Source organism: Lissotriton helveticus, chromosome 10 (genome assembly GCF_964261635.1).
Source record: "Lissotriton helveticus chromosome 10, aLisHel1.1, whole genome shotgun sequence".
Taxonomy (NCBI): Eukaryota; Metazoa; Chordata; class Amphibia; order Caudata; family Salamandridae; genus Lissotriton; species Lissotriton helveticus.
The window spans coordinates 654,812,343-654,836,747 of NC_136071.1; the positions used below are offsets into that span (position 1 = coordinate 654,812,343).

Consider the following 24,405-nt stretch of genomic DNA (forward strand, 5'->3'; position numbering starts at 1 on the left):
CGTTGAATCTCTTTATACTAATATCCCGCAGGGGAAAAGGATTGATGTTAGTCAAAATATTCTTGACTCTCGGACCCGTCTACACTCGGTCCCTACACCATTTATTCTTCACCTACTCAAGATTTGTCTAACTCTCAATTTTTTTTCATTTGATGGTATACTCTTCCAACAAACAAAAGCAGTTTTTGCTCCCAATTTTGTGATACTTTATATGGACTGGTCAGAAACTAACAAAACCTTATCCGAAGCCAACCGCTTCGTGTTGAATATCATAATGCGGAAATGATATATTGACGATATTTTCATGATTTGGCAAGGCTCTGAAACTACTTTGATCATGCTCCATGACTGGTTGAATGCCCATTATAGTGGCTTAAATTTCACCATAACACACAGAAAATCCCAGATTGCTTTTCTGGACCTTCTTATGATCCCTCATGAAGGAAACCCACTGAGAGAAACACCTTACGCTCTTACAACAGCCACCACCCAAGTGCACTGAGAGATTCTTTGCCACTCTAACACATTTTGCATATAAGAAGGAATTGCTCCTTCAAACAGGACTACTTTCATGAAGCCAACAACCTGTAAACTAGTCAGAAGGTCATTGAAACAAGCTTGGTACTGCCCAGGTGCAGTACCCTTGACACCCAAGTCCAAAACAGAAAATGACCATTGATTATGTGTCACTACCTTCTCTCCTGTCTCCAATCAATTTAAGAAATGCATGTCATTAGAACGCCCACTCTTTGCCTTACGTGAGAACAACAATATTAGAGACCATGTGGTTAAAGCAGCCCTACCCACCAAAAAAACATCTCAAGCACCCACTGATATGTGGAGCTTACCACCTGTGTTAGGAAATTTTAAATGTCGAGGTTGCAGCGTCTGCCATTTGACCATCGAAAGCAAGGAGTTTACTTTTGGAAATATTAATATAATGTTGAGCCAATTCTCGAACTGTAACACCAACAATCTTATATATGCTATCTTGTCCCCCTGTACCCTAATTTATATAGGTCAAACAACTCAGAACGTCAGAATTCCGGATCGGCCAATATCAGAACTGCCTGAGGTGTCAAACACAGAACGCACCATTGGATGAACATTTCACAAACTAAGGACACTCAGAGGACAACTTAAAATGGCAAGTCATCAGTGTGATCCAACCACCACCACAGAGCAGAGACATCAGCACTATCCTCAACAAAGAAGAACTGAAATTTATATTACAGACTAATAGCCTACACACTGGACTTAACAGAACGGAGGATTGGACCAACCTGATTTAATTTGTGCACCGCTCCAACAATTTTAATAACAGCAGCCTTCTGGCTGTTTTCTTCACTCTTATGACTGAATGTGCACTGCCATGTTCTCCTTTCATGATAACTTCACGCCCTATTTCCATAACTCATTCATGATGGCGCCTCTCCTCTTATTACTTTAGACTTGCACGTTTCCTCAGGTCGTCCATTATGGCGCCCATCTCTACCCCTCTATAGCCATCTGTCTTTGCACACTAGCTTTCCCGTGTGCACCATCACGCATGCATGCTCCTGGACGCTGCGTTGCTTTTATCTCACGCATCCCGGTCTACCACACTGCACCTCCTGGATATCGCTGGACTCAGTCATATAATATCACCGCGCACCCTACGGTAAGCCGTATTCATGACCATCCATCTTGTAGCACTCTGCATTCCGTTTCCTTACCTCCCCTTTTTCTCTGCAGCTCATTCTTATTGCCGTTTCTGCATCTGGGCTCCGATGTAGGCTGCCCTATGTGCAGCTGACCGTTATTCCTGCTGACTTCCACCCTTACTGTAAGTCGGACCACTACATTACTTTGATGGCGGTTTTGGCCAATTGTTAGCCATTTCACTCGGCTGACTGCCCCTTGTTTCCTCCAGATTACCACTCCACCGCGAGCATTATCAGGCTCCTACTCATGGTACACTGATCTAATTCTTCATGTGCACTGGATTCCTCCCAAGGGGCGTGCCATATGTTTATCTTCAGGTCATCATACCTGCTTGCCACTTCTCCCCATTTCAGCCCTAGTGGTTCCAGGGCCTGGCTGACATTGACGTACTACCATGTATGATTTTCTCAAGGGAATCACCTCTTGATCACACACTGACTAGCCTGTCTGAATGACATCCCTTTCATTAATTTGGTGTCACCCAACACTCACGGCATAGCATAATTATGGTCTCACCCATCGCACACGGTGTAGCAGTTGCACCGCCAATTCCACCTTGCTTGTCTGCAATTCGGGGTTCATTGTGGCTCGTAGAGGTCTCACGACGCACTGACATCTTGAGTGTATATGCACACTGGTGTCTTGCTCCATTGTCCCTATTTGGAACCATCCGTACCTCTTCCGCTTTCTTTCTTCCTCTTTTCTCTTTACTTTTGTTTGCCTTGTTTACCCCTCCCCTTGCCCTCCCATTGATTTACCTTTTTTCCCCTTCTCTAATTTATGCCCAGCACAGGCATTTTCTCAGGCATATACTCATGTGTCCTGATGATGATCCCTCAATCGTAGTTGGAATCGAAACGTCGTTGACTTGCACAGCTTTACTCCAAAGTGGCTGAGTTGGATTGATAGGAAGCGTAAGATGTTTTCTGTATTGTGACTGTCCTTAACATGTATTTACTGATGAAGTCACTATGTGTGTAAATGCCTAAGGGTTGGAAATGTGTTGACTTCCAACCTTTTACCCACGGAATTTTGTATATGTTTTTGCTTTTAGTTTTTTATTGTGCGTTTTATAAATACATTGTCTCTCCAATTGGAGAATATTGACAAAGGTCTCAATGCCGTTCTGTGTATCATTGACCTCAAGCTTTTTGGAGGGACCGTTGTCTCTTATAATATATGGCATGTCTCTGAGCAAAGCATGTATGTGGAGAAATTGTGAACAAACAGGCAATAATTTCAATGAGATTTCACTCACCAGTGGCATTAGGATCCCGGAAGCTCGCCACCTCCTCACGTGTGTATGGCTCTGGACGACCTATGAGACAAAAAGTATGTCACATTGATCAGGGAATGGTGTACAGTTACACACTGAACATGATGAACATGAGAGTTAGTGGCATCTTCACAAGGTAATGACAGTAAGACGCATAAAGTTGAAGATACTTACACCATGCCCCGGCCAATTGTCTTACATATGAATCACCCTCTTTGATGACATATAACACACACATGTGATCACATTTGCAGTGTTGATCCATTGAGATGCCAGACCCAAGTACAGGTAGCCTTGCATCATGTTGCAAGTGTGTCTGCATTGTGGTGATGATTGTTTGTGTGCAGGTAGGGACACCTTCCTGACAATAATGAAACTAATCATCCACTATCCTCCAGGTATGTGTGCAGCAGAATGCAGCACACATAGAAAAATGATGAAGTGGATGAAATTAAACATTTGTCCTTGTTGGACCTCCCTAAAACCACCCCTGGTGTTGCATTGGATTTTTAAACATTCGCATATATACAAATTCTTTTAGATCTGGGAGTGTGTCTAATCCAATGGTTGCTGCTTTGTGACAACCACCACAACACCCAGTCTTCTGTGGACAAGGCCAAGCAAAGCAACATGCCCTGACTTTTCAGGGCCTTGTAATTGTGTGCCCCTTTCACACAAGACACTGCGTGAAAGGGGCATACCATGTGTGTTGCTGTGGGTGTTCCAACACAACAACCATGGAAAATAACACACTACCAGTTGTATGAGAAATGGTATATCTGGGTATGCATCCAAACCTAACACAGCCCCCAGGTTGGCGTCGTGGATGCGCAACGAGGGCAAATATTCTTAAGTTTAACGTATTTTTACTCAATATATGCTGTTGATGATTTTGCACAAATAGGTATTTTCTTCCTACACACAATTAATCCTCACCACAACGTAGACACCCTTGCAGTATGGATCAAGGGTGCATACATTGGCGCAAGGCAGACCATTGTTCATGGATGCTGGGTAAAAGGGCCAGAATGCTCAATATTTACTGTAAATCCAACATTCCTGCACTTTACTTATGTTATAGGGCAGCACAGCAAGATTCCTTGCGTCACTGCCCTACGTCAAGTTATCAAGTCTGAGGGCCCTGGAGGTAAGTATTGTAAATACAGAATTATATCCTGCGGAAGTCACAGTTCCTGTAAAAGAGGGGTTGGAGAGGAAACTGCAGTCGTTATCAAATTATAGTGTCTAGGGACAGTGTGTCCTGATATTGGTGCCCTCACACACCCAGAAGGATGTCATGCTTCATCATTGAGCTGTGCTCCTTGTCCGGCCGGCGTTGCAATGCCCTACGGGTCCCTCGAAGGGTCACTTTGTCGTAGATCTTTTTGAGATAAAGCCGTAAGGGTGCATGAGAGTGTGAGTGGCAGTGGTGTCGTAAAGTGATATTAAAAGATGGCTTGAGGGGTAGTCAGTGAATTTAATAGAAATTAACCCCACTGTCATCAGTAAAAAAAAAAGCAGAAGGATGTGCTGCTTGAGGGGGATAATGGCCCTTGGTAGCTAGACAGAAAGCCTACCCCTAATGGGCATGTTGAGAGTCAACATGTTTTGCGCAATAAATGGTCTCAGGAGGGAATCCCAAGCGCTTCTTCAGGATGTGCAGTGACTGCAAGAGTGATGTAGTGGCCTTGGCCTATCACAATGAACATAGTGCCACTTATAAAAGAAATTAATAATCTGGAATGACAAGAAGCAGACAAAAGGCAAAGAGTCAATACCTTGGAAGACTCATGGTAGGGGAACATTAAAAAGGGGCCTGTGGTCAACCATGTGCTCGTGGTATCTTGTCATCTACTATTATGGTACAGTAAGTGATTTCATTCATGGGCTATAGAAATATAGCAACAAAAAGACGAACAAACACTTGGGTATACATGAAATGTTTGATTTGAACCATGACATGGTTTCGAAATCATAGTATAGACAGACATACATATAATAGCATTATCAGGCATGAATATTATTATTGTACTGTAAATACGTAAATAAGTTCAGAACCCGACTATATGCAAATTAGTCTGTCCCTGGCCCAGTGCATCATGGGAACAGGGCAGACCAAACTACCAAGCCAATTCTTCACTGGAAAGGAAACAAGCTTCTGGGGACCGGTTTCTGGCATTACAGCCGTCTTCGGCCCGGCTTGCTTGAATCCTGATGGTGCAATGAGCAAGGGACTCATGTCTGAGCATACCCTTCCACACTCAAGGTGGCCAAAATAATTTCAAAAAGGGGGTGGTGATGGACAAAGTATCTGAGTTAATCAGAACACTCCTACCTAGTCAACAGATCAGGGCTTGATCCATCACTGTTTTTTAGCTCACTGCACCATCCCAGTTCAGAACCCGGCTATATGCAAATTAGTCTGTCCCTGGCCCAGTGCATCATGGGAACAGGGCAGACCAAACTACTAAGCCAATTCTTCACTGGAAAGGAAACAAGCTTCCGGGGACCGGTTTCTGGCATTACAGCCGTCTTCGGCCCGGCTTGCTTGAATCCTGATGGTGCAATGAGCAAGGGACTCATGTCTGAGCATACCCTTCCACACTCATGGTGGCCAAAATAATTTCAAAAAGGGGGTGGTGATGGACAAAGTATCTGAGTTAATCAGAACACTTCTACCCAGTCAACAGATCAGGGCTTGATCCATCACCGTTTTTAAGCTCACTGCACCATCCCAGTTCAGAACCCGGCTATATGCAAATTAGTCTGTCCCTGGCCCAGTGCATCATGGGAACAGGGCAGACCAAACTACCAAGCCAATTCTTCACTGGAAAGGAAACAAGCTTCCGGGGACCGGTTTCTGGCATTACAGCCGTCTTCGGCCCGGCTTGCTTGAATCCTGATGGTGCAATGAGCAAGGGACTCATGTCTGAGCATACCCTTCCACACTCATGGTGGCCAAAATAATTTCAAAAAGGGGGTGGTGATGGACAAAGTATCTGAGTTAATCAGAACACTCCTACCCAGTCAACAGATCAGGGCTTGATCCATCACCGTTTTTTAGCTCACTGCACCATCCCAGTTCAGAACCCAACTATATGCAAATTAGTCTGTCCCTGGCCCAGTGCATCATGGGAACAGGGAAGACCAAACTACCAAGCCAATTCTTCACTGGAAAGGAAACAAGCTTCCGGGGACCGGTTTCTGGCATTACAGCCGTCTTCGGCCCGGCTTGCTTGAATCCTGATGGTGCAATGAGCAAGGGACTCATGTCTGAGCATACCCTTCCACACTCATGGTGGCCAAAATAATTTCAAAAAGGGGGTGGTGATGGACAAAGTATCTGAGTTAATCAGAACACTCCTACCCAGTCAACAGATCAGGGCTTGATTGATCACCGTTTTTTAGCTCACTGCACCATCCCAGTTCAGAACCCGGCTATATGCAAATTAGTCTGTCCCTGGCCCAGTGCATCATGGGAACAGGGCAGACCAAACTACCAAGCCAATTCTTCACTGGAAAGGAAACAAGCTTCCGGGGACCGGTTTCTGGCATTACAACCGTCTTCGGCCCGGCTTGCTTGAATCCTGATGGTGCAATGAGCAAGGGACTCATGTCTGAGCATACCCTTCCACACTCATGGTGGTCAAAATAATTTCAAAAAGGGGGTGTTGATGGACAAAGTATCTGAGTTAATCAGAACACTCCTACCCAGTCAACAGATCAGGGCTTGATCCATCACCGTTTTTTAGCTCACTGCACCATCCCAGTTCAGAACCCGGCTATATGCAAATTAGTCTGTCCCTGGCCCAGTGCATCTTGGGAACAGGGCAGACCAAACTACCAAGCCAATTCTTCACTGGAAAGGAAACAAGCTTCCGGGGACCGGTTTCTGGCATTACAGCCGTCTTCGGCCCGGCTTGCTTGAATCCTGATGGTGCAATGAGCAAGGGACTCATGTCCGAGCACACCCTTCCACACTCATGGTGGCCAAAATAATTTCAAAAAGGGGGTGGTGATGGAAAAACGGTGTTGGATCTAGCCCTGATCTCTTGACTGGGTGAGAGTATTCTGCTTAATTCAGAAACTCTGTCCATCACCACCCCTTGTTGTTAAATATTTTGTCCACCCTAAGCGTGGAAGGGTATACTCAGATGTGAGTCCCTTGCTCATTACACCATCAGGATTCAAGCAAGCCGGGCCGACGACGGCTGAAATGCCAGAAACCGGTCCCCGGAAGCTTGTTTCCTTCCCAGTGTAAGAATTGGCTTGGTAGTTTGGTTTGCCCTGTTCCCATCATGCACGGGGACAGGAACAGATTAATTTGCATATAGCCGGGTTCTGAACTGGGATGGTGCAGTGAGCTAAAAAACGGTGTTGGATCTAGCCCTGATCTCTTGACTGGGTGAGAGTATTCTGCTTAATTCAGAAACTCTGTCCATCACCACCCCTTGTTGTGAAATATTTTGTCCACCCTAAGCGTGGAAGGGTATACTCAGATGTGAGTCCCTTGCTCATTGCACCATCAGGATTCAAGCAAGCCGGGCCGACGACGGCTGAAATACCAGAAACCGGTCCCCGGAAGCTTGTTTCCTTCCCAGTGTAAGAATTGGCTTGGTAGTTTGGTTTGCCCTGTTCCCATCATGCACTGGGACAGGAACAGACTAATTTGCATATAGCCGGGTTCTGAACTGGGATGGTGCAGTGAGCTAAAAAACGGTGTTGGATCTAGCCCTGATCTCTTGACTGGGTGAGAGTATTCTGCTTAATTCAGAAACTCTGTCCATCACCACCCCTTGTTGTTAAATATTTTGTCCACCCTAAGCGTGGAAGGGTATACTCAGATGTGAGTCCCTTGCTCATTGCACCATCAGGATTCAAGCAAGCCGGGCCGACGACGGCTGAAATGCCAGAAACCGGTCCCCGGAAGCTTGTTTCCTTCCCAGTGTAAGAATTGGCTTGGTAGTTTGGTTTGCCCTGTTCCCATCATGCACTGGGACAGGAACAGACTAATTTGCATATAGCCGGGTTCTGAACTGGGATGGTGCAGTGAGCTAAAAAACGGTGTTGGATCTAGCCCTGATCTCTTGACTGGGTGAGAGTATTCTGCTTAATTCAGAAACTCTGTCCATCACCACCCCTTGTTGGTAAATGTACTGTAAATACATCACATCCAAGGTGTTGCAATGAGGGCACAAGAAAAGTTGCCATTAGTCTGTTGAAAATGTCATGCAACACTTTTCATAAATAAGGCCCTAAGTTCCACCTGCGCACAGGGCCTCATGAAAGAGGTCCTGATATGTGTGCACCTATAGCACTGCATGATATTGTTTGTTTACATTATGTTTCCCTTGTGGTCATGTGCCACTTATTGTAAAATATACCCTTAATTGTGTTAGGATTTCTTCCTGCTATATTCAAATATTACACAACATGACACTTACTTATGATTAACGCGAACATCTTAGTTTGGCAACAGTAAAAAACAAAAAACATCATTGTGTTAGTCAACCTACCTACTATTCCAGAGATTTCCAGGCCCAGGTGGTCCAGGAGATCCTGCTCTCGGTTAACTACTTCAGCACAGAGATGTTTATATTTGGTGGAGGTTCTGATCCACACCAAAGAGGCGCTGAATTTGAAACCACACCTTCACCGAACGTATCTTCCTCTCCTGCGTTGGGTACCCCCGGAGTACCCTCCCTACTCTCCCAATCATGTTTGGGGAACTAATGGACAATGATCCACAGTAGGCTTCCATACTCTTTACTACTACAACTACAACTAACTACTAAAACTACAACCTCTAAAATGTAACAACCCTTTCCCTTATAACTATGAACAAATACTCCTATATGGATAAATAACCCCTTAATAATCAACACAAAACTACATAATACACAACTACACAACAATTCTTACACAATATGGACACGATATCCTATGCGCAGACAGAGAAACAACTTTCACACTAGACCAAACTCAGTAGCTATCCAAAACACCTCCTTACACCAAGCACAGACAAGAAGACAGTGAAAGAGAAAGTGAAAGTAACTTGGTACTTCCTGGTTTGCAGCATGGCAAGCCCATGACATCATACCCTGTTAGGATGCGACACCTTTTTGTGCCTGCCCTCCAGCCCGCCCCTATCAGCTTTATATCCTGCGTGTTCACGACGGAGGAACCCGGAAGGGGGAGAAGATTGGGACCACGGGTGGAAAGAGGTAAGTGGGGCTGTGTCTGGTCGTGTAGGGGCTGTGTAGGGTCGTGCGGGGGCTGTGTAGGGTCTTTCAGGGTTGTGTACTTGTGTTAGTGTAGTGTAGAGTTGTGGGTTGTGTACTTGTGTTAGTGTAGTGTAGAGTAGTGTCGGGTGTTGGGCAGGATAGTGCTTAGGGGTAGCAACAGGACTGGGGCTAGGGGCAGTGTTGTGCTGGGGTAGTGTTTTAGGGTAGTGTTGTGGGGTTAGTGTAGTGTAGGGTAGTGCTTTAGGGTAGTGTCAGAGTAGTGCAAGGTAGTGTTTAGGAGTAGGGACAGGACTAGGGCTAGGGGAAGGGTCGTGCTGGGTGTAGTGCTTTAGGGTTTAGGGTAGTGTTGTGGGGTTAGTGTAGTGCAGGGTAGTGTTTTAGGGTTTAGGGTAGTGTTGGGGGTTGTGCAGGGTAGTGTTTGGGAGTAGGGACAGAACTGGGGCTAGGGGCAGGGTCGTGCTCGTTGTAGAGTTATAGGGTTTAGGGTAGTGTTGTGGGGTTAGTGTAGTATAGGGTTTAGGGTAGTGACGGGGTTGTGCAGGGTAGTGTTTGGGAGTAGGGACGGACTGGGGCTAGTGGCATGGTCGTGCTGGGGGTAGTGTTTTAGGGTTTAGGATAGTGTTGTAGTGTTAGTGTAGTTTACTGTTTTAGGGTTTAGTGTAGTGTCGGGTTGTGGTGGGTAGTGAATGAGTGTAGGGAGCGGAGTAGGAGAATGTGTATGTTAGTGCAGGGGGTAGTGATTTAGGGTTTAGGGTAGTGTAGTGGTGTTTCAGTAGTGTAGGGTAGTGTAGTGTTTTAGTGTTTTGGTAGTGTTTAAGTGTTTTAGATGTGTAGGGTAGTATATTTTCTGTAGAATTGCGGTTTAAACATTTTTTTTTTTAAATATGACATGTTATTCTGCATATTATTATTATTATTTCTAGGCAAGTTTTTACTTCACATAGATTAACACTTTTAATGTAATGGTATGCAAAGTAAAAACTTGCGTAGTAACGGTTATTGCTAAATAATAATCGTGTAGTAATAGCATGCAAAGTAATGGCATGCGAAATAACATCTCATATTCACAGATGAATGTTTTCCAGCTGACAGAAATGTGTCTCAAGTGGCACATTTATTAGTTACTGTCCACCACGGTCCCAGTGGACCATGCTACATGCTTGTGACTTGATGGCTAAAATTGACGATTCACCTCCCAACGTCAGTTTGGGGTTGAGTTGATAATGCAAAGTTCTGATATTTACGTTAGATGCACAAACATAATTTTTGGGTGCAAGTCAGTTTTGATTTGGCCCAACAAATGTCCTCAGGTGCTGATACCTCCACTTTCATTCCATAACATCATTTTACTGACCGCCACTGTCACAGTGGAGGTTTTGGAATGCTTAAACATGTAAAAATGTGGATACATACAAATTGTCAAATTGTTCTTTATATATTTCTAAAGTTCAAAATGTTGTGTGACCTTTCATTCTATGCTGTCACCTTCAAATGTGTACTTCATGGTTTTGAAACCAAAGTAATTTTATGGGCACGTTGGATTACTTACACTTGATAATGTACAGTGCCTTGGAACTAAGTTAAGGTGTTTTCGTGTGGGAAACCACTGCAAGAAATCTGGCTGTGCTGCCGTACATCGAGACAAAAGCTAAGTAACGTGAACTATCTATGTGAGACAATGCATTGGTGTGCTTTTTACATGCGCTTGCGCACTATGGTCTGACGTGCAACATCACAGGCATCTTTATCCCATGGTGCATGTGTGGCTGCGTTGCAGGGCTGATTGATTTTGTGCAGGAAGGTACACCTTTATGCCCAATATCAATCAATTCAAGTCATCACCTCTTTCTATGTGTAGTTATTTGTGCACATACATTGTAGATGATAAGTATATTGAGATTTCTCTACCTTTCTAGTTTTTGCACCGCCCTAACACAACCCCTGATGTTGCATATGCATTATGACACATTTCAGGTTTTTAGATATCTTTGTTACCTTGAATTCTCACGAAATCCATAGGTGACTTGTGGGAACACCCGCAGCAACACCCATGGTATGCCCCTTTCACATAGTGTTTTGCATGACAGGAGCACATATTGCCAAGGACATTCAGAAACACATGATTTGCCTTGATATGGTCTTGTTTATGTGCAGTGAACATTGCACAACCTGTATATCTGAACTGTGACGTTCATGTGCCTCAGGACCATATTGTTAGTTTGATGGAGAGTACTCCCAGTCTAATGTTTGACATCAAATTACAATTTATAGTTGACATGTAATACACAGACAGGCAAGCACTAGTTTTTTACTTTTATTGTGTTGTTGCAAACACAGATCATGTTACATGAGGATGAATAACACATTCCTATTAAGTAAAGAAATTACGAACAATATGGGCGCGCCTGCGTATGCCTGCTGCTGAATACGGATTTGCTGGACCTGCGCATCCTCTTTGTCATCCTCCTCCATATGTTCAGTGATTTCGGGCTCATCATCCCAGGGGGCATTTGTCAGCACACAGATGTTGTGCAGTATTGCACATACTAAAATCATTTGCAGACTGTTTGTGGTGAGTACAGCAAACAACCACCAGAAATGTCCAGGCACCTGTACCTGGCCTTCAGCAGGTCAACGGTTCTTTCAACAATGTTTCTGGTCTTGCACAGAGCCTGGTTGTAGGCCATTATATGGGGTGACTGCGGGTTTCCATAGGGTGTCAAGACCCACATCTGGATCCCATATCCCGGTCAGCTGAAAAAAGTAAGACATATTATACTATCCCCTACCCCCCACTACTTCGCTCTCTCCTTTCTCTCCTCTCCTAATGTATTGCTGATTGTCTATTGTAATGTTTAACTGTCGATCTTTTCTGTAATATTGTTGAACCGCATTGTTCCACTTCCTTTCGTCTCCCCTGTCCTCTCCCCCCACATCCTCCCTCTATTTTATGTCTCTCCTACGCTCCTCTCTTAATATATTGAGACTGAACTATTTTGTCTGATGCCCGATGGAGCTACCTGGTTTAGCTATAGGGGAGATGGCCCGTCGATTCCCTCCTTGGTCGTCACCTACCCAGTCGGTCTTTAGACAAAATTCTTTTCGTCTCTCCTTATTGTCTCTTCCTTTATCCTCACTTTCTCACTTTCTCACCTCCTGTACCCCCCACTACGTTGCTCTCTCCTTTCTCTCCTCTCCTAATGTTTCGCTGGTTGCTTTATGTAATGATTAATTGTTGTTTTCTATGATATTGCTGATCCACATTGTTCCACTTCCTCTCGTCCTCTCCTCCCGCATCCTTCCTCTATTTTATGTCTCTCCTTCTCTTCTCTCTTAATGTTTTGAGACTGAACTAGTTTGTCTGACGCCCAATGGAGCTACCTGGTTTAGCTATAGAGGAGATGGGCCTTGGATTCCCTCCTTTGTCGTCACCTACCCAGTCTGTCTTTAGACAGACTTCTTTTCGTCTCTCCTTATTGTCTCTTCTCTTATCCTCCCTTTCTCACCTCCCCTGCCCTCTCCTCTACTTCTCTCTGTCCTTTCTCTCCCCTCCTAATTGTACTGCTTATTTTTTGATGTACTGTGTAATTTGTTGAACTTGTTCTGTTTCATTGTCGAGTCTCATGTAAAGTGCTCTGATACCTTCGGGTCTAGCCAGCGCTATATAAAACTTTTTAAATAAATAAATACTGTCACTTCTTTGACATAGTTAATGGTACAAGACAGGCCACATGGCAAGTGCGTTGTTCCCTTTTTAGACAGTGCAGTGTACAAAACCCATTATTGTTGCTTGGAATGTCCCCAGCAACACCTATGGAATGCCCCTTTCACACCATTTTCTGCATGAAATGGGCACATATTTATGAGGCCATGGAAAGCCAAATTACGTGGCTTTACGTGGCCTTATAAATATGCCAGAGGCACATTGTGCCACCGGAACGTCACAAAAGTGACATTCTAGCAGCGCAATAGTGCGGGTATGGTGTGTTATGTGTTACTGTTAAGCTTACCTACAAGTAGGCCATTGCCATACTGGCCATTCTTGAAGCGGTCATTTATGATGCTGTGCCGGAATATGAAGGCATCATGTACTCTCCCAGGGTATTTAGCTAGCACATTCGTGAAAAGTCCCTGGTGATCCACAATGGCCTGTACATTGATGGAGTCGACGTGTTTTTAGTTCCTATACAAATGTGAGGTTGCAGCAGGAGGTACAAATTGCAATGTGTGCAGTCCATTGGCACCCAGCACAAGTGGGAACCCTGCAATGTCATAGAAGCCTTGCTTTATCTCCATCTGCTGTTCGGGGTGTTGGGGAAATGAAGGTAGCCGGGTGTTAGCTGGATGAGAGCCCCCAGGACAGTGGGAAGGAATGATGGGAAGGATGGCTGAGATATTCCAGCCACTTTGGCAACTGTTGTTTGGAAGCAGCCCGATACTGGCATATGTAACACAGCCATGAACTTAGCCTGTGGTGGTATGTTGATAGGCCTGTTGGCTGTGACCTCTAGCCTAGGAGCAATCAGGTGTAGCAGGTCTATTATGTACTGCTTCTTGAGGCGATAAAGAGTGATGACCTTCTCCTCCCTGAGGTCTCTCAGAGTTCTCCTTTGGCAAAATATGCACTCCTTTCTCCGGCATTGCCGTTGTGGAGGTGGGGGAGAGTGTGGGGAGCGTGGTTGTGGTGGCGTAGATGGTGGCAGTCATCTCTGTCTGGCTCCTAGTCGCAAAATGACTACCTCCATGTTGTGGTTCCAGTTGCAGCTCTGTCCAGTCCAACTTCTCCTATATATATGTATGGATGCGTAATTTTCTACACGTTTGTTTTGCAGGCATAGCGATTTTGACGTAAGCTCAATGCTTCACCACTTAAACTGCAGCTGCGTCACTTTTGTAAAATGTCATAAATATCCATTCGAAACTTTTGCGCATATAATTACGACAGAACGCCTACCTTACATAATTTAATACTTACGTGATGCAGTCAATTCCGACACAGTGTCTTCTTAACGCAGGGGTGGGGAAAGTGACACATCTTCAAGGATATGTCACACTATAAACATGGAATAGGGATTGCGCCACCACAGCATTAGATTATTTTGCGCATTGGAGACGCAACCTCTTCATAAATAAGCCCCTGAGTAGATTACAGACCTGCATAGTTGCATATTCAAAACTGTTGAGTAGGGCTATGGCATGTGAAAAAGGAAGGCAAAGACAATATTTGTAAATGTTCAGTTTGTGGTACCTCGTGATAGTGCCAACAGTTGGCATAACTAATTCCAGCTTTATTCTGGAATTAAAGCGCAAACCCATGTTTTTGTGACAGAGTATGAGGACAGAGCATTGGGGGCAAATAAATAGTACTAGATTTATTTTTCAAGCTAAGGAGTCCTGAAACCTTTTTCAGTATTAAAGCCCCAAGAATCTCTTTTAGTGCACATTAACTATGCTCTGTAGTAAGGTTTTCATTTGTTTTATGTACTGGGATCATGATCCTAACTATGGTGCTAGAGTGCTTGTTATAATTAAGGAAGTCCTTGAGCCAGGTATATATATATAACACGCTGGATTTGATGAAGCTTAGTTCCAAGTTAGGTTTCAAGTAGATAAGTAAAGATGACAAAGCCCCACCAGGAGCAGCCTCCCTGCTGCTCAGCCTGCATCCACCAACTGCCACTCCACACATCTCCAGACTGCAAGCACCCTGTGACATCACACACATCCAACATTCCAAACATCATCAAGTACACCAACACTCACTCTGGCTGAGCAGTAGGGAAGCGACAAGTAAGTTATAACAGCGCTCCTAATCTGACTTGTTACTTGAGTTCCACTCTAGAGGGCACCTGGCCTTGTAGCACCAACTGGACTGTTCCTATTGATGCAGGGCCAAGATTAAGATTGATTTGCAAATGGCTGGTTTACATCTGGAGTGGCATAGTGGGGAAAAACAGACAACAATGGACTGAAATGTGGTCTGAAGAAATCACCAGTAGCTGATAATAATTGAAGGATTATACCCATCACTTTTTTCCTTTTACTATTTTAATTTACTGATCTAAGATGGGCGTCCGACATGATGCAGTCCGTAACCATTTTGGAAAAGGGTTCCTTCATCAGAAAACCCATTCTAAAATTGCCTTTGCATGCGTTCATATGCACCATCTCACGTGTGCGCTTGCAATTACAAAAAAGCACTGTTTAAGCGATTAGCTTGGTAGAGCCAAGACCTATTGGTTTACTATGCTTTTGTTTACACACTAACAGATACATTTCTTGCTAGTCCTTTTACATGGCTGATGTGAAAAGTGACTGTTAAGTTGGTTTGCTGCACCTTACTCTCATTCTATTGTTTTAGAGTCACTTCACAAAAAAGGGACGTCTCTCTAATGTCTGATTGAGTTGATGATCCTGCTAAGTCATTGCACGCTAGATTACAGCAAGCATCTTTAAATTCTTTTAATATATCCATAGCTGTTCCTCCCAAAAAAAGTATAATTGTGTGGATGATTGAAACTTTTAAACATTTTCAGTGAAGTAACAAATTCAGTATATGATAATAAAGGGTGTTTTAATACATTTAAAAAACATATTATGGTAGAATATTCAATATTATTTTAACATTGAATCAGAATATTTTGGTCATTTCTTAAAATGTTTCCTTTAAATTTGGGGTGCCAACCCCTTTCCCCATCGTCACACTTCAGGAGTGTCACAGCCATTTTAAAACAGTGACAGAAATTGATTTCTCATCATACATTTCCCAGGTTTCCCCGTTCCCATTTTGCTTGTCTGAAGACAGGAAGTGGCCAGGCCTGTATGCAGCTGTCAGCAGGATGGAGTTAGTTGTAAATTGTTCCACATTGGTCCTTTATTCACAATGTCATATGTTAATGTTAATGTTAATATTAGGCAGACTTATAAGGCCACTATCATCCCACAGGCATCCTGCCGCTGAGGTACACTAACTCAAATCACGCACATACATTGTAGTGAAGATCTCAACTACTAATATAAGAGGGCTTAAACAGCACCATTAGGGTAGAGCCAGATCTTCAATTTCTTTCTAAATTGCAGAAGATCATCCATTTGTCTGAGGCTGGTCGGGAGTGCATTCCAGAGCCGAGCGACTGTCAAACTAAAAGCTCTTCCTCCCAGTTTTATTCTTTTAAACTTAGGTACTTTAACTAGTTTAGCTGAGGATGATCACAAACTTCTGGTAGGAACATATACCGGCCTCCTCCTTGATTTTTTTGAAAACTTATTTTATTGTTTTTTTAAACATACAGCTATCATATATCAACATTTCACATCTACTCTACAGCCCTGTGTAGCACTGTCTCCACTTCCAGTTTCATCCCACACTCTTCATAAGTAATGCTGTTCCACATGGTAAAGAAAACAGTGCCCTGCCCTGCTGATACGCTATTATGCTAGTTCCATCTCCTTGTCCGTCCGCCCCCCCATCAAACTCCCCCCTCCCCCCTCCCTCTGCACCGGTGTGAGTAACTGTTCCCTGCGGCTTCCATCTTACATTGCTCTTCAGCCATATTCTGCGGCATTCCTCAATGTATCTATTGTACCTGAGGGTCTCCAGCTACCTCCGCTTCCTCAATGTCAGACCCCTCCCGCTGAATCTCCAATAGTGCCTGTACCAACGCCTCCCATGCTTTCGCTGAATCGAGTGCCTTTTCATTAGTTAGTCGTCTCGCCTGCCAATGCCTGATCTCACTCTCGCTACTTGCCCATTTTAAAAACTCGGTTCTTCATTTCCCCCCCTTAGGACCCTCCCTTGCCTTCCAACGCCTCGTTATTTCCCTTTTTGCTAGAATGAGCCCCATGTTCACAAATTTACTCGTTATTTTTGTTTTAGTAGAGTGTGGAAACCAGTGTAATACGCAAGTTGCAATATCAAAGGTCAACTGTCGCCCTGTAATGGTGTTCAATGTGTCACCTACGTCTTCCCAGTATTCCCTCAATTCAGTGCATGACCACAACATATGTTCCAATTCTGCCCCTTCCTGCGCATAACGGGGGCAAGCCACTCCTTCTACACTAAAATATTTCCTTATTTTCCCAGGGGTCAGATACGCTCTATGAAGTATGTAAAAATGCACCAGCTGAAACCTTGCATTTCTCGTGCTCTTCCAAGCCCTCCGCAGTATCTGTGCCCAGGCCGTTTCCGGTATGGGTTTTTCTATGCCCGTTTCCCACTTTGCTTTCAGGTTGTCCAAGGGTGCTAGTCCCTCGTTTAACATCCGAAAGTACAAACAAGAGACCGCCTTTAAGGGCCCAGCGGCCATCATTGTATACTGACAGGCCATTGTCGTTTTAGGTTCAGTAAGCCCTTCTCTCCAGTGCGCTTGCAACGCCCTCATCAGTGCCCGTGTAGCAGATACCCTCCTCTAGGCAGGTCATATCTCTCCTGCAATGCCTGATAGGACAACATTTCCCCGTCCTCATAAAGGTCACCTATTACGTGGATCCTTTCGTGCTCCCAGCCCTGCAATGGTGTCCAATCACCTCCACGTGGCAACGCCGTGGCCATCCCCAGCGGTATTTCAGGCGCATAGGGATGCAATACTCCCACCCTGCGCTGAGAGTGGTTCCAACATAGCCTCAGTGTCTTCTCCTCTAGTGATAGATCCCTAACAATCAATTTTTGCTGCATTACTATAAAAGACAAAACATGGCGCGGAATCCCCCTACCTCTTAAATGCTCCGGACCCCGGAATTCTTTGGCCACTGCTTGCGTAAGTACCTGTAGCTGGGCCCCCAGATAATATAATTCAAAATCCGGTAACGCTAATCCGCCCTCACCCTTAGGCCTAATCAGGGTTGCTTGTGCAACTCTCCTCCTACCTGATCCCTACAGGAAAGCCACTATCAGTGATTTCAACTGCTTAAAGACCGATCCCGGGATCCATATCGGGAGTGTTCTGAAAAAATATAACAGCATAGGCAGCGCTATCATCTTTAACAGTGCTATGCGACCTGTTACAGACAATGGGAGCGTAGCCCAAAAGGCCATACTACCCTTCAATGCCCTCACGCCTCTCCCAACATTGCCCTCCAGCATGTCAGAAGCACTGTGATATACATGTACCCCCAGATATGCCAGGCAAGTCGGTTCCCATCGAACCTCAGTGGATCCAAAGGGGGAAGGATCTCCAGGTCTCATTGGAAAAAAACATGTGTTCGACCAGTTCACCCTCAGTCCCGAAATATCTCCAAATCCCAATAGCAACCGCGCTGCTTCTTCCAGCGCTTCCTCCGTGTTCTCCAAAAACATCAGCAGGTCGTCTGCAGATAGCGAAATATGTTGTCTTTGTGGAAAAGTAAATTTTGTCATGTTCTGTGTCCCTACGCTTCATCCATCATATGTTATGTGTGCATGAACAATATGCATATGTTATTCCCCATGTCCGATTAAAGACGCAATTACAGTTGTGTCCTCCTCTAGTATGCCAGTTTCCAGTCCTCGTGAATACTACGAATATCAGGCCTATGTAAAGCTACGTTGCCACGTTTCTCAGTGTGCACGTTATTCCATTATAAAGTCCCCGTTTCTAGGCCTCAAAAGGGCCCGGACATCAGATTCAGCTCTTGTCTCCTGAAGCCTCGCTGAGGAGCGATACAGCCCCCACCTGTATCCTCGACCTTTCACTCACTTCCTGCCTCGCAGTGCCCGGTGCAGCCTGGCTCTGCCTCTGAGTCTGCCAAGAGTATGTTATGATTCCAGCTATCAGTTTAGTCCTCCTTCTCTGCATTCCTAAGCTACTGAACTGCATCAATAGTTTCCGTCATTGTCTAGCCTTCACGTCTCCATGTTAGAGAAATACTGTATTTAATGGTCCTTTAGTATTCTTCATCACGCACTACATGTAGAATAATGCATGGTCCAGTCTTAGAATCAAGTTAGCTTTTCCCCTCATGACTTCTAGTTTATATCAACATGTTCCCTAAACATCAGATACTAGATAGGGTTTAGGTACATGTCGCTCCGACCCTCCAGACTTTAGTCTCTGCTCCTAGCACAGAGTTCATAGCCCCCAGCTTCTCCTAGTAACACGTCATTGCCAGTTTGCGCGCACCACCAGGTTAGAGGTCCCGGCTCCTTAGGTAGCCCCCTCCTATGTTTCCGCCCCATTCATGACATATTCTGTTACGTTTGCACCACATGTCTATGTAAACGCCCAGTAACACCTACTTTATTTCTTATCTTTCGCGACTGCTACGCGTCACACCTTCTGCTCCACCCACTGCTACGCCTACTGCAATGTAATGCTATGTGTTCGCGCTATGTATATATGCCCGTGTATTGTTATTAAAAGTTAGCGCGCTCATCCCAGACCCAGCCCCGGCAGCTGCCGGGCCACTCTAGCCCTGCCATTCTGTTCCTATGCAGGTTGTCCTGTTCCTGTCCTTATGCTGTATTAAACCTGCAGAAACTCCTACTACCTCGAATCTTGACTCTTATTTATTGAGCTATCTGTTATGATATATGCCTAGTCAAAAATAGGGTATTATTTATTTATTTACCACATAATGGCGCCCGAACAGGGACTTGCCCTTTCCCCACGCGTCGGTGAAGCCACGCCGACCCCCTGACCCTCTGCAGTCGTGACGGAACCATACTGGCCAAGTGCAGATATTTCTGCTTCCAGTATCCCTCAGGCCCACGGAGGAGACGGAGGAGGCGGTCCAGCATCCAAACGAGACGGTGGAGGAACGCGGCGAGTCCCGACCAGAGCCCAAGCCGAGAGTCCAAGGTCCGAGGTATCCGGAGGCCCACCCGTAACTGAAGTCCGAAGTCCGAAGTTCGTCGCCATCAGTCCAGTCCAGTCCGAGGCTTTCCGTTCCGTGCTGCCCGGTGAGTACCATTGCTGGGGTAGTATCTAGACAGGACCAATCTAAATTGACTCCTGGTCCGTGGGTTGGTGGTACCCAGACTCACAAACGAAGTGTTCACCTAGGTGGATACGGGTCTTGATGCGTCCCTTTATGGGACCGGTATGTTCCGTACTGTTACAGCAGTGCATCCAGTAACTCTAGTCTGTTCCGTTCTCGAGAAAATTCTTGTATTTCTGTTCTCAGTATTCCAGGTAATATTCTGTTCGAACTGTTATGTTATGATATTGTTTTATGTATTTTCAATGTCGTGGTATGCCTGAATTGTTTTCCCAATTGTTATTGTTCTTTGTGTATTGTATTGTGTTCCGATTCAAGTTTACAATGCCGCTCTTTTCCAAGTTACGTCAGTTAAAAACTAGAAAGGGTTTATTAGAAGAAGCAGTTCCTGTTCCGCCGAGGGACAGTCCAGGTCATTTTATGTATCAGAAACATGGCATAAGTGCCATATTGTATCTAGATTTATGGGTAGAGTATACCAAACAGTTAGAAGAAAAGTATAGATGGCCTGTATCGGGTACATGGGATGCCGAATGTATCATGCGAGTAGAAGAAGCATTATGGAAAAAGAAAGCCAGACAGTCACAGAAAGATGCCATCGAGTTATGGCGTAAAGAAGCGCATAGAAGAACCGAAAAGGAAGTCAGAAAGTCAGAGTTAAGTAGAGAATCCCAAGAACGAGCCCAAGAAAGAGAATTAATCGAGATAGGTGAACAAGTCAAAGCCGAACAGTCAGACAGACAGAGGCATACCCTCATTAAGGGTATGTATCCTCTTCTTGCTGAGGGCTTGCCAAAAGCGACCCCAGAGGCATCCAGTAATTACCCGCCACCATTAGTTCCGACCAAGCTACGTCACAAACAGACCGCAGCTGATATTTTTATTTCGTCCTATTTGGACGACACAGTCCCAGAATATACAAATCCTGTTCGCGCTCCGCCAGTCCCTGTAAATCAGGCACTTCCCGCTCCTCCAGACACCGGAGTACCTGCTACGGTACCCCCGGTCCAGCCAGCATTTCAACTTCCCGCTCCGCCACGAAGAATGTCCGTCGATGATTCTAGTATAGGGGCCGCAGGAGGAGGTCCTCCTCAAACCCCGCCGCCACACAAGCGTTTAACGTTAGCCGAATTACATGCACAAGCATTACAGCGTACGCCTAGGTATCAGTCTGTTGCAGAAATAAGAAAATCCCTTGCCGAATGTTGCTATGATCCAGTCCCAGGCGAGGATAATATGGTTTTATATTCATTCCGCGTAAGAAAGGTGGCCGAGTATCTAGTCACTTTACCGAATATGAAAGAAGATCTAGACAGAATATATCGTTTCATCCGTACAGGGGATGATCCAGAAAGTATTAGCGAGACTATGTCTCAAAGGAAAGCCGAGATCCAGCTCATGATATTAAAGTTCCTGATCAATTGTCTAATAAGAGAACAAGATTACCCGTCTAAAGATTCCGCCGAAATGAGAATCCTGACAAGGTGGAGTGATAATATAGCTGAGGGTAAGCACAAGACCGTCGGTGCTATGGAGAGTATGTACAAGAAAATCCGTAAAGAGATAATAAAGATACACGAACAGCGTAAAGCAGCACAAGTAAGCGAGAAAGAAAGTATCTCTGATCCCGAAGAAGAAGAGGACGAGAATCCCGCCAGAATAGCGTATGTAGGAAAATCTAGATTTCCAGATCGCCATTTACGCCTAGAACACAAGTCTATTTTTCATCATTCAGCACCAGAACAAGGTTCCCTAGAACAAGTATTTCAAGCTACCGATCACATTCTGAAATCACGAATCGGTTACAGTGAGTTAAGTACCATGCATGAACAAGAACTAGCCCGATCAGCCGTCCGATGGATTACTGATTCTACCACTTTTCCAGACGAAATAGTGGCACAAATGTTCCTGAAACTGCCCCCAGCCGAACAACGACTGGTGGGTATGTATATGATCCAGCACCTCATTACTCTGTATGAGGGTCAACATTCCGATCCAGGCCCGTTACATGATATCCTGAACGAGTTACTCCAGTACAGATGGAGAGGTCTAGGTACCGATTTAATTAGTGTCATTCTAGAACAGCGTCACAAATATAGAACGTTCTTGAACCCGCATTTTGTTCATGTCTCACCCCCAGAAAGTAAACCATTTTACATAGACAGACAGAATCCGTTACGAGAAGTCCACCCAGTCAAAGGAACGGGTGGCGAAATGCAACGAGTGTTTGTATACACTCCGATTACAAAGATGGAACTTCTCGAGATGAAGAAATTAATTCCTTGTCATGACAAAGATCCAGCAGGGTTCCATAGAGAATTAAAAGACATGCTCCGTATGGGAGAATACACTTACCCAGATATCATTAAAATGTTAAAGGTTCTGCTACCCGCAGGGGTGTATGAAAAGCTAAAGGAAAAAGAATGGGAGGTGGGAGAGAAAAAGATAGATTGGGCAGTTCTAGAAGCTGAAGACAAGGCACGAGTACCAGGTACCGGTCTTGGAGATAAATGTAAAGAGTTACCAGAATTATTAATACAAGTTTTACCCAGATTATTGACAACGAGAAAAGAAGACTGGGATGCAATCTCAGCCTGTAAACAGAAACAAGATGAAGATATTAGTGATTTTTATTCTAGGTTTGAAAAATGTTTCAGTATTAACAGTGGTCTCAAGACAAGTAGTGAGTCATACCCTCACCTTTTCGTTACTAAATTAGTCGAGAATTCAAGTCCACCAATTAAAAATCGAGTTTTGAAAGTCGAAAGCACCTGGCAAGCAAATACTCCGTCCCAGATGCTCCAGATGCTCCAGTACCACCAGAATAGAATCAGGGAAGAGCAAGAACACGAGAGAAAACGTATGAAAGATACGAAAATGAAAGTGCTAGTTGCACAATCTGTTCCTCAAGACAGTCAGAAGAGGGGTCCGAATCAAGCCAGCCATCCTGCAGCTCCCGTTAAAGGGAACTGCAATTATTGTAAACAGCCAGGTCATTTTATAAATGAGTGTGCAGTTCTGAAACACAACATAGCTACTGGTAAGACTAAAGAAAGACCACGTCCGCCTAGACAAGAACAAGTTTCACAGATTCCTCAGCCACAGAATGCACAACAGACAGTTACAGCACCGCAGCCTATCGCTGCAACACAGCATGTTACATCGCAGATGTACCAGTATGCACAGTCTGAGTATCCAGAGTACCAGCAGTATTCATGAAACAGCCTAGAGAGGGAGGTAGGCTTGCCTCTCATCGAGATACCTGTAGATCAAGAAGGTCCCTATGTTCACAGTCAAGTATTAGGGAAAGACAGAAAGTTTCTGATTGATACAGGGGCAAGTAGGACCACAATTAGTCACGCCGAAGTTCCAGGGGCTCCGCTCTCAGGCTCAAGAAATGTTTCCCTTGGATTTTCAGGAAAACCTATCGTTAACGAGATATCTAAGCCAGTCACTCTAGAAGTAGGTCCATTGTCCCGCACTACTGATCTGTTACTTACTAAGTCATGTCCAGAAAATCTGTTAGGCATTAAGACACTGAAAGAGTTAGGTGCAGTTATTTGCTGTTCCCCAGAGGGAATACAATTGTTCCTACGTGACTTTAAGGGTCACTATGTATTACGAGATTTTGATCCGAGATTGTCTAAAGTTCCGCAGCATTTATGGGCGCAAGGTCCAACTGATGTAGGTTACATGCAAATCACACCCTATCGTGTGACTCTCAAACCAGGTGTAGTGTTACCACGAATCAGACAGTACAGATTGCCACCCGAGGCTGTAGCAGCCTTATCCAAAATTATTGACGAGCTCATTGTTCAAGGAGTAGTTGTAGAAACTGACTCCAATGTATGTAACTCCCCGATCATTCCAGTCATGAAACGTACTGACCCAAATGCACCCCAAGTATATCGATTAGTGATTGATTTACGAGAACTTAATAAATGTATTATTCCGCAGTACCCAGTTGTCCCAGACATCTCTTCCCTATTGACAGCTATTGATTCCGAAGCTACGTTCTTCACTGTCATAGACCTCAAGAATGCATTTTTTAGTGTTCCAATTCATCCAGACAGCCAGTTTCTTTTCGGATTTTGTTTAAATGGAAGGAGCTATATGTTTACACGCGCTCCTCAAGGTTTCACAGAAAGTCCTAGTATTTACAGTCAAGCACTCAAGAGACAACTAGACAACATTCATATGCCAACTGACACTGCCCTGCTCCAGTATGTCGATGATCTACTGATCACAGCCCGTTCTGAACGCGAC

The 24,405-nt window shown here is 44.6% G+C and overlaps 1 protein-coding gene across 1 annotated transcript in view; it reads right to left on the bottom strand.

The window, feature by feature from the left end:
- The window catches only part of LOC144784431 (multidrug resistance-associated protein 1-like), a 1,265,484-nt gene extending 1,262,473 nt beyond the window's left edge, over positions 1 to 3,011 (bottom strand). The window contains exon 1 of the mRNA XM_078663181.1: positions 2,963 to 3,011. Coding sequence (XP_078519307.1) covers positions 2,963 to 2,971 — 9 coding nt within the window. The 5' untranslated portion in view covers positions 2,972 to 3,011. The remainder of the gene's footprint in view (positions 1 to 2,962) is intronic.
- Between the last annotated feature and the right edge of the window lie 21,394 nt (positions 3,012 to 24,405).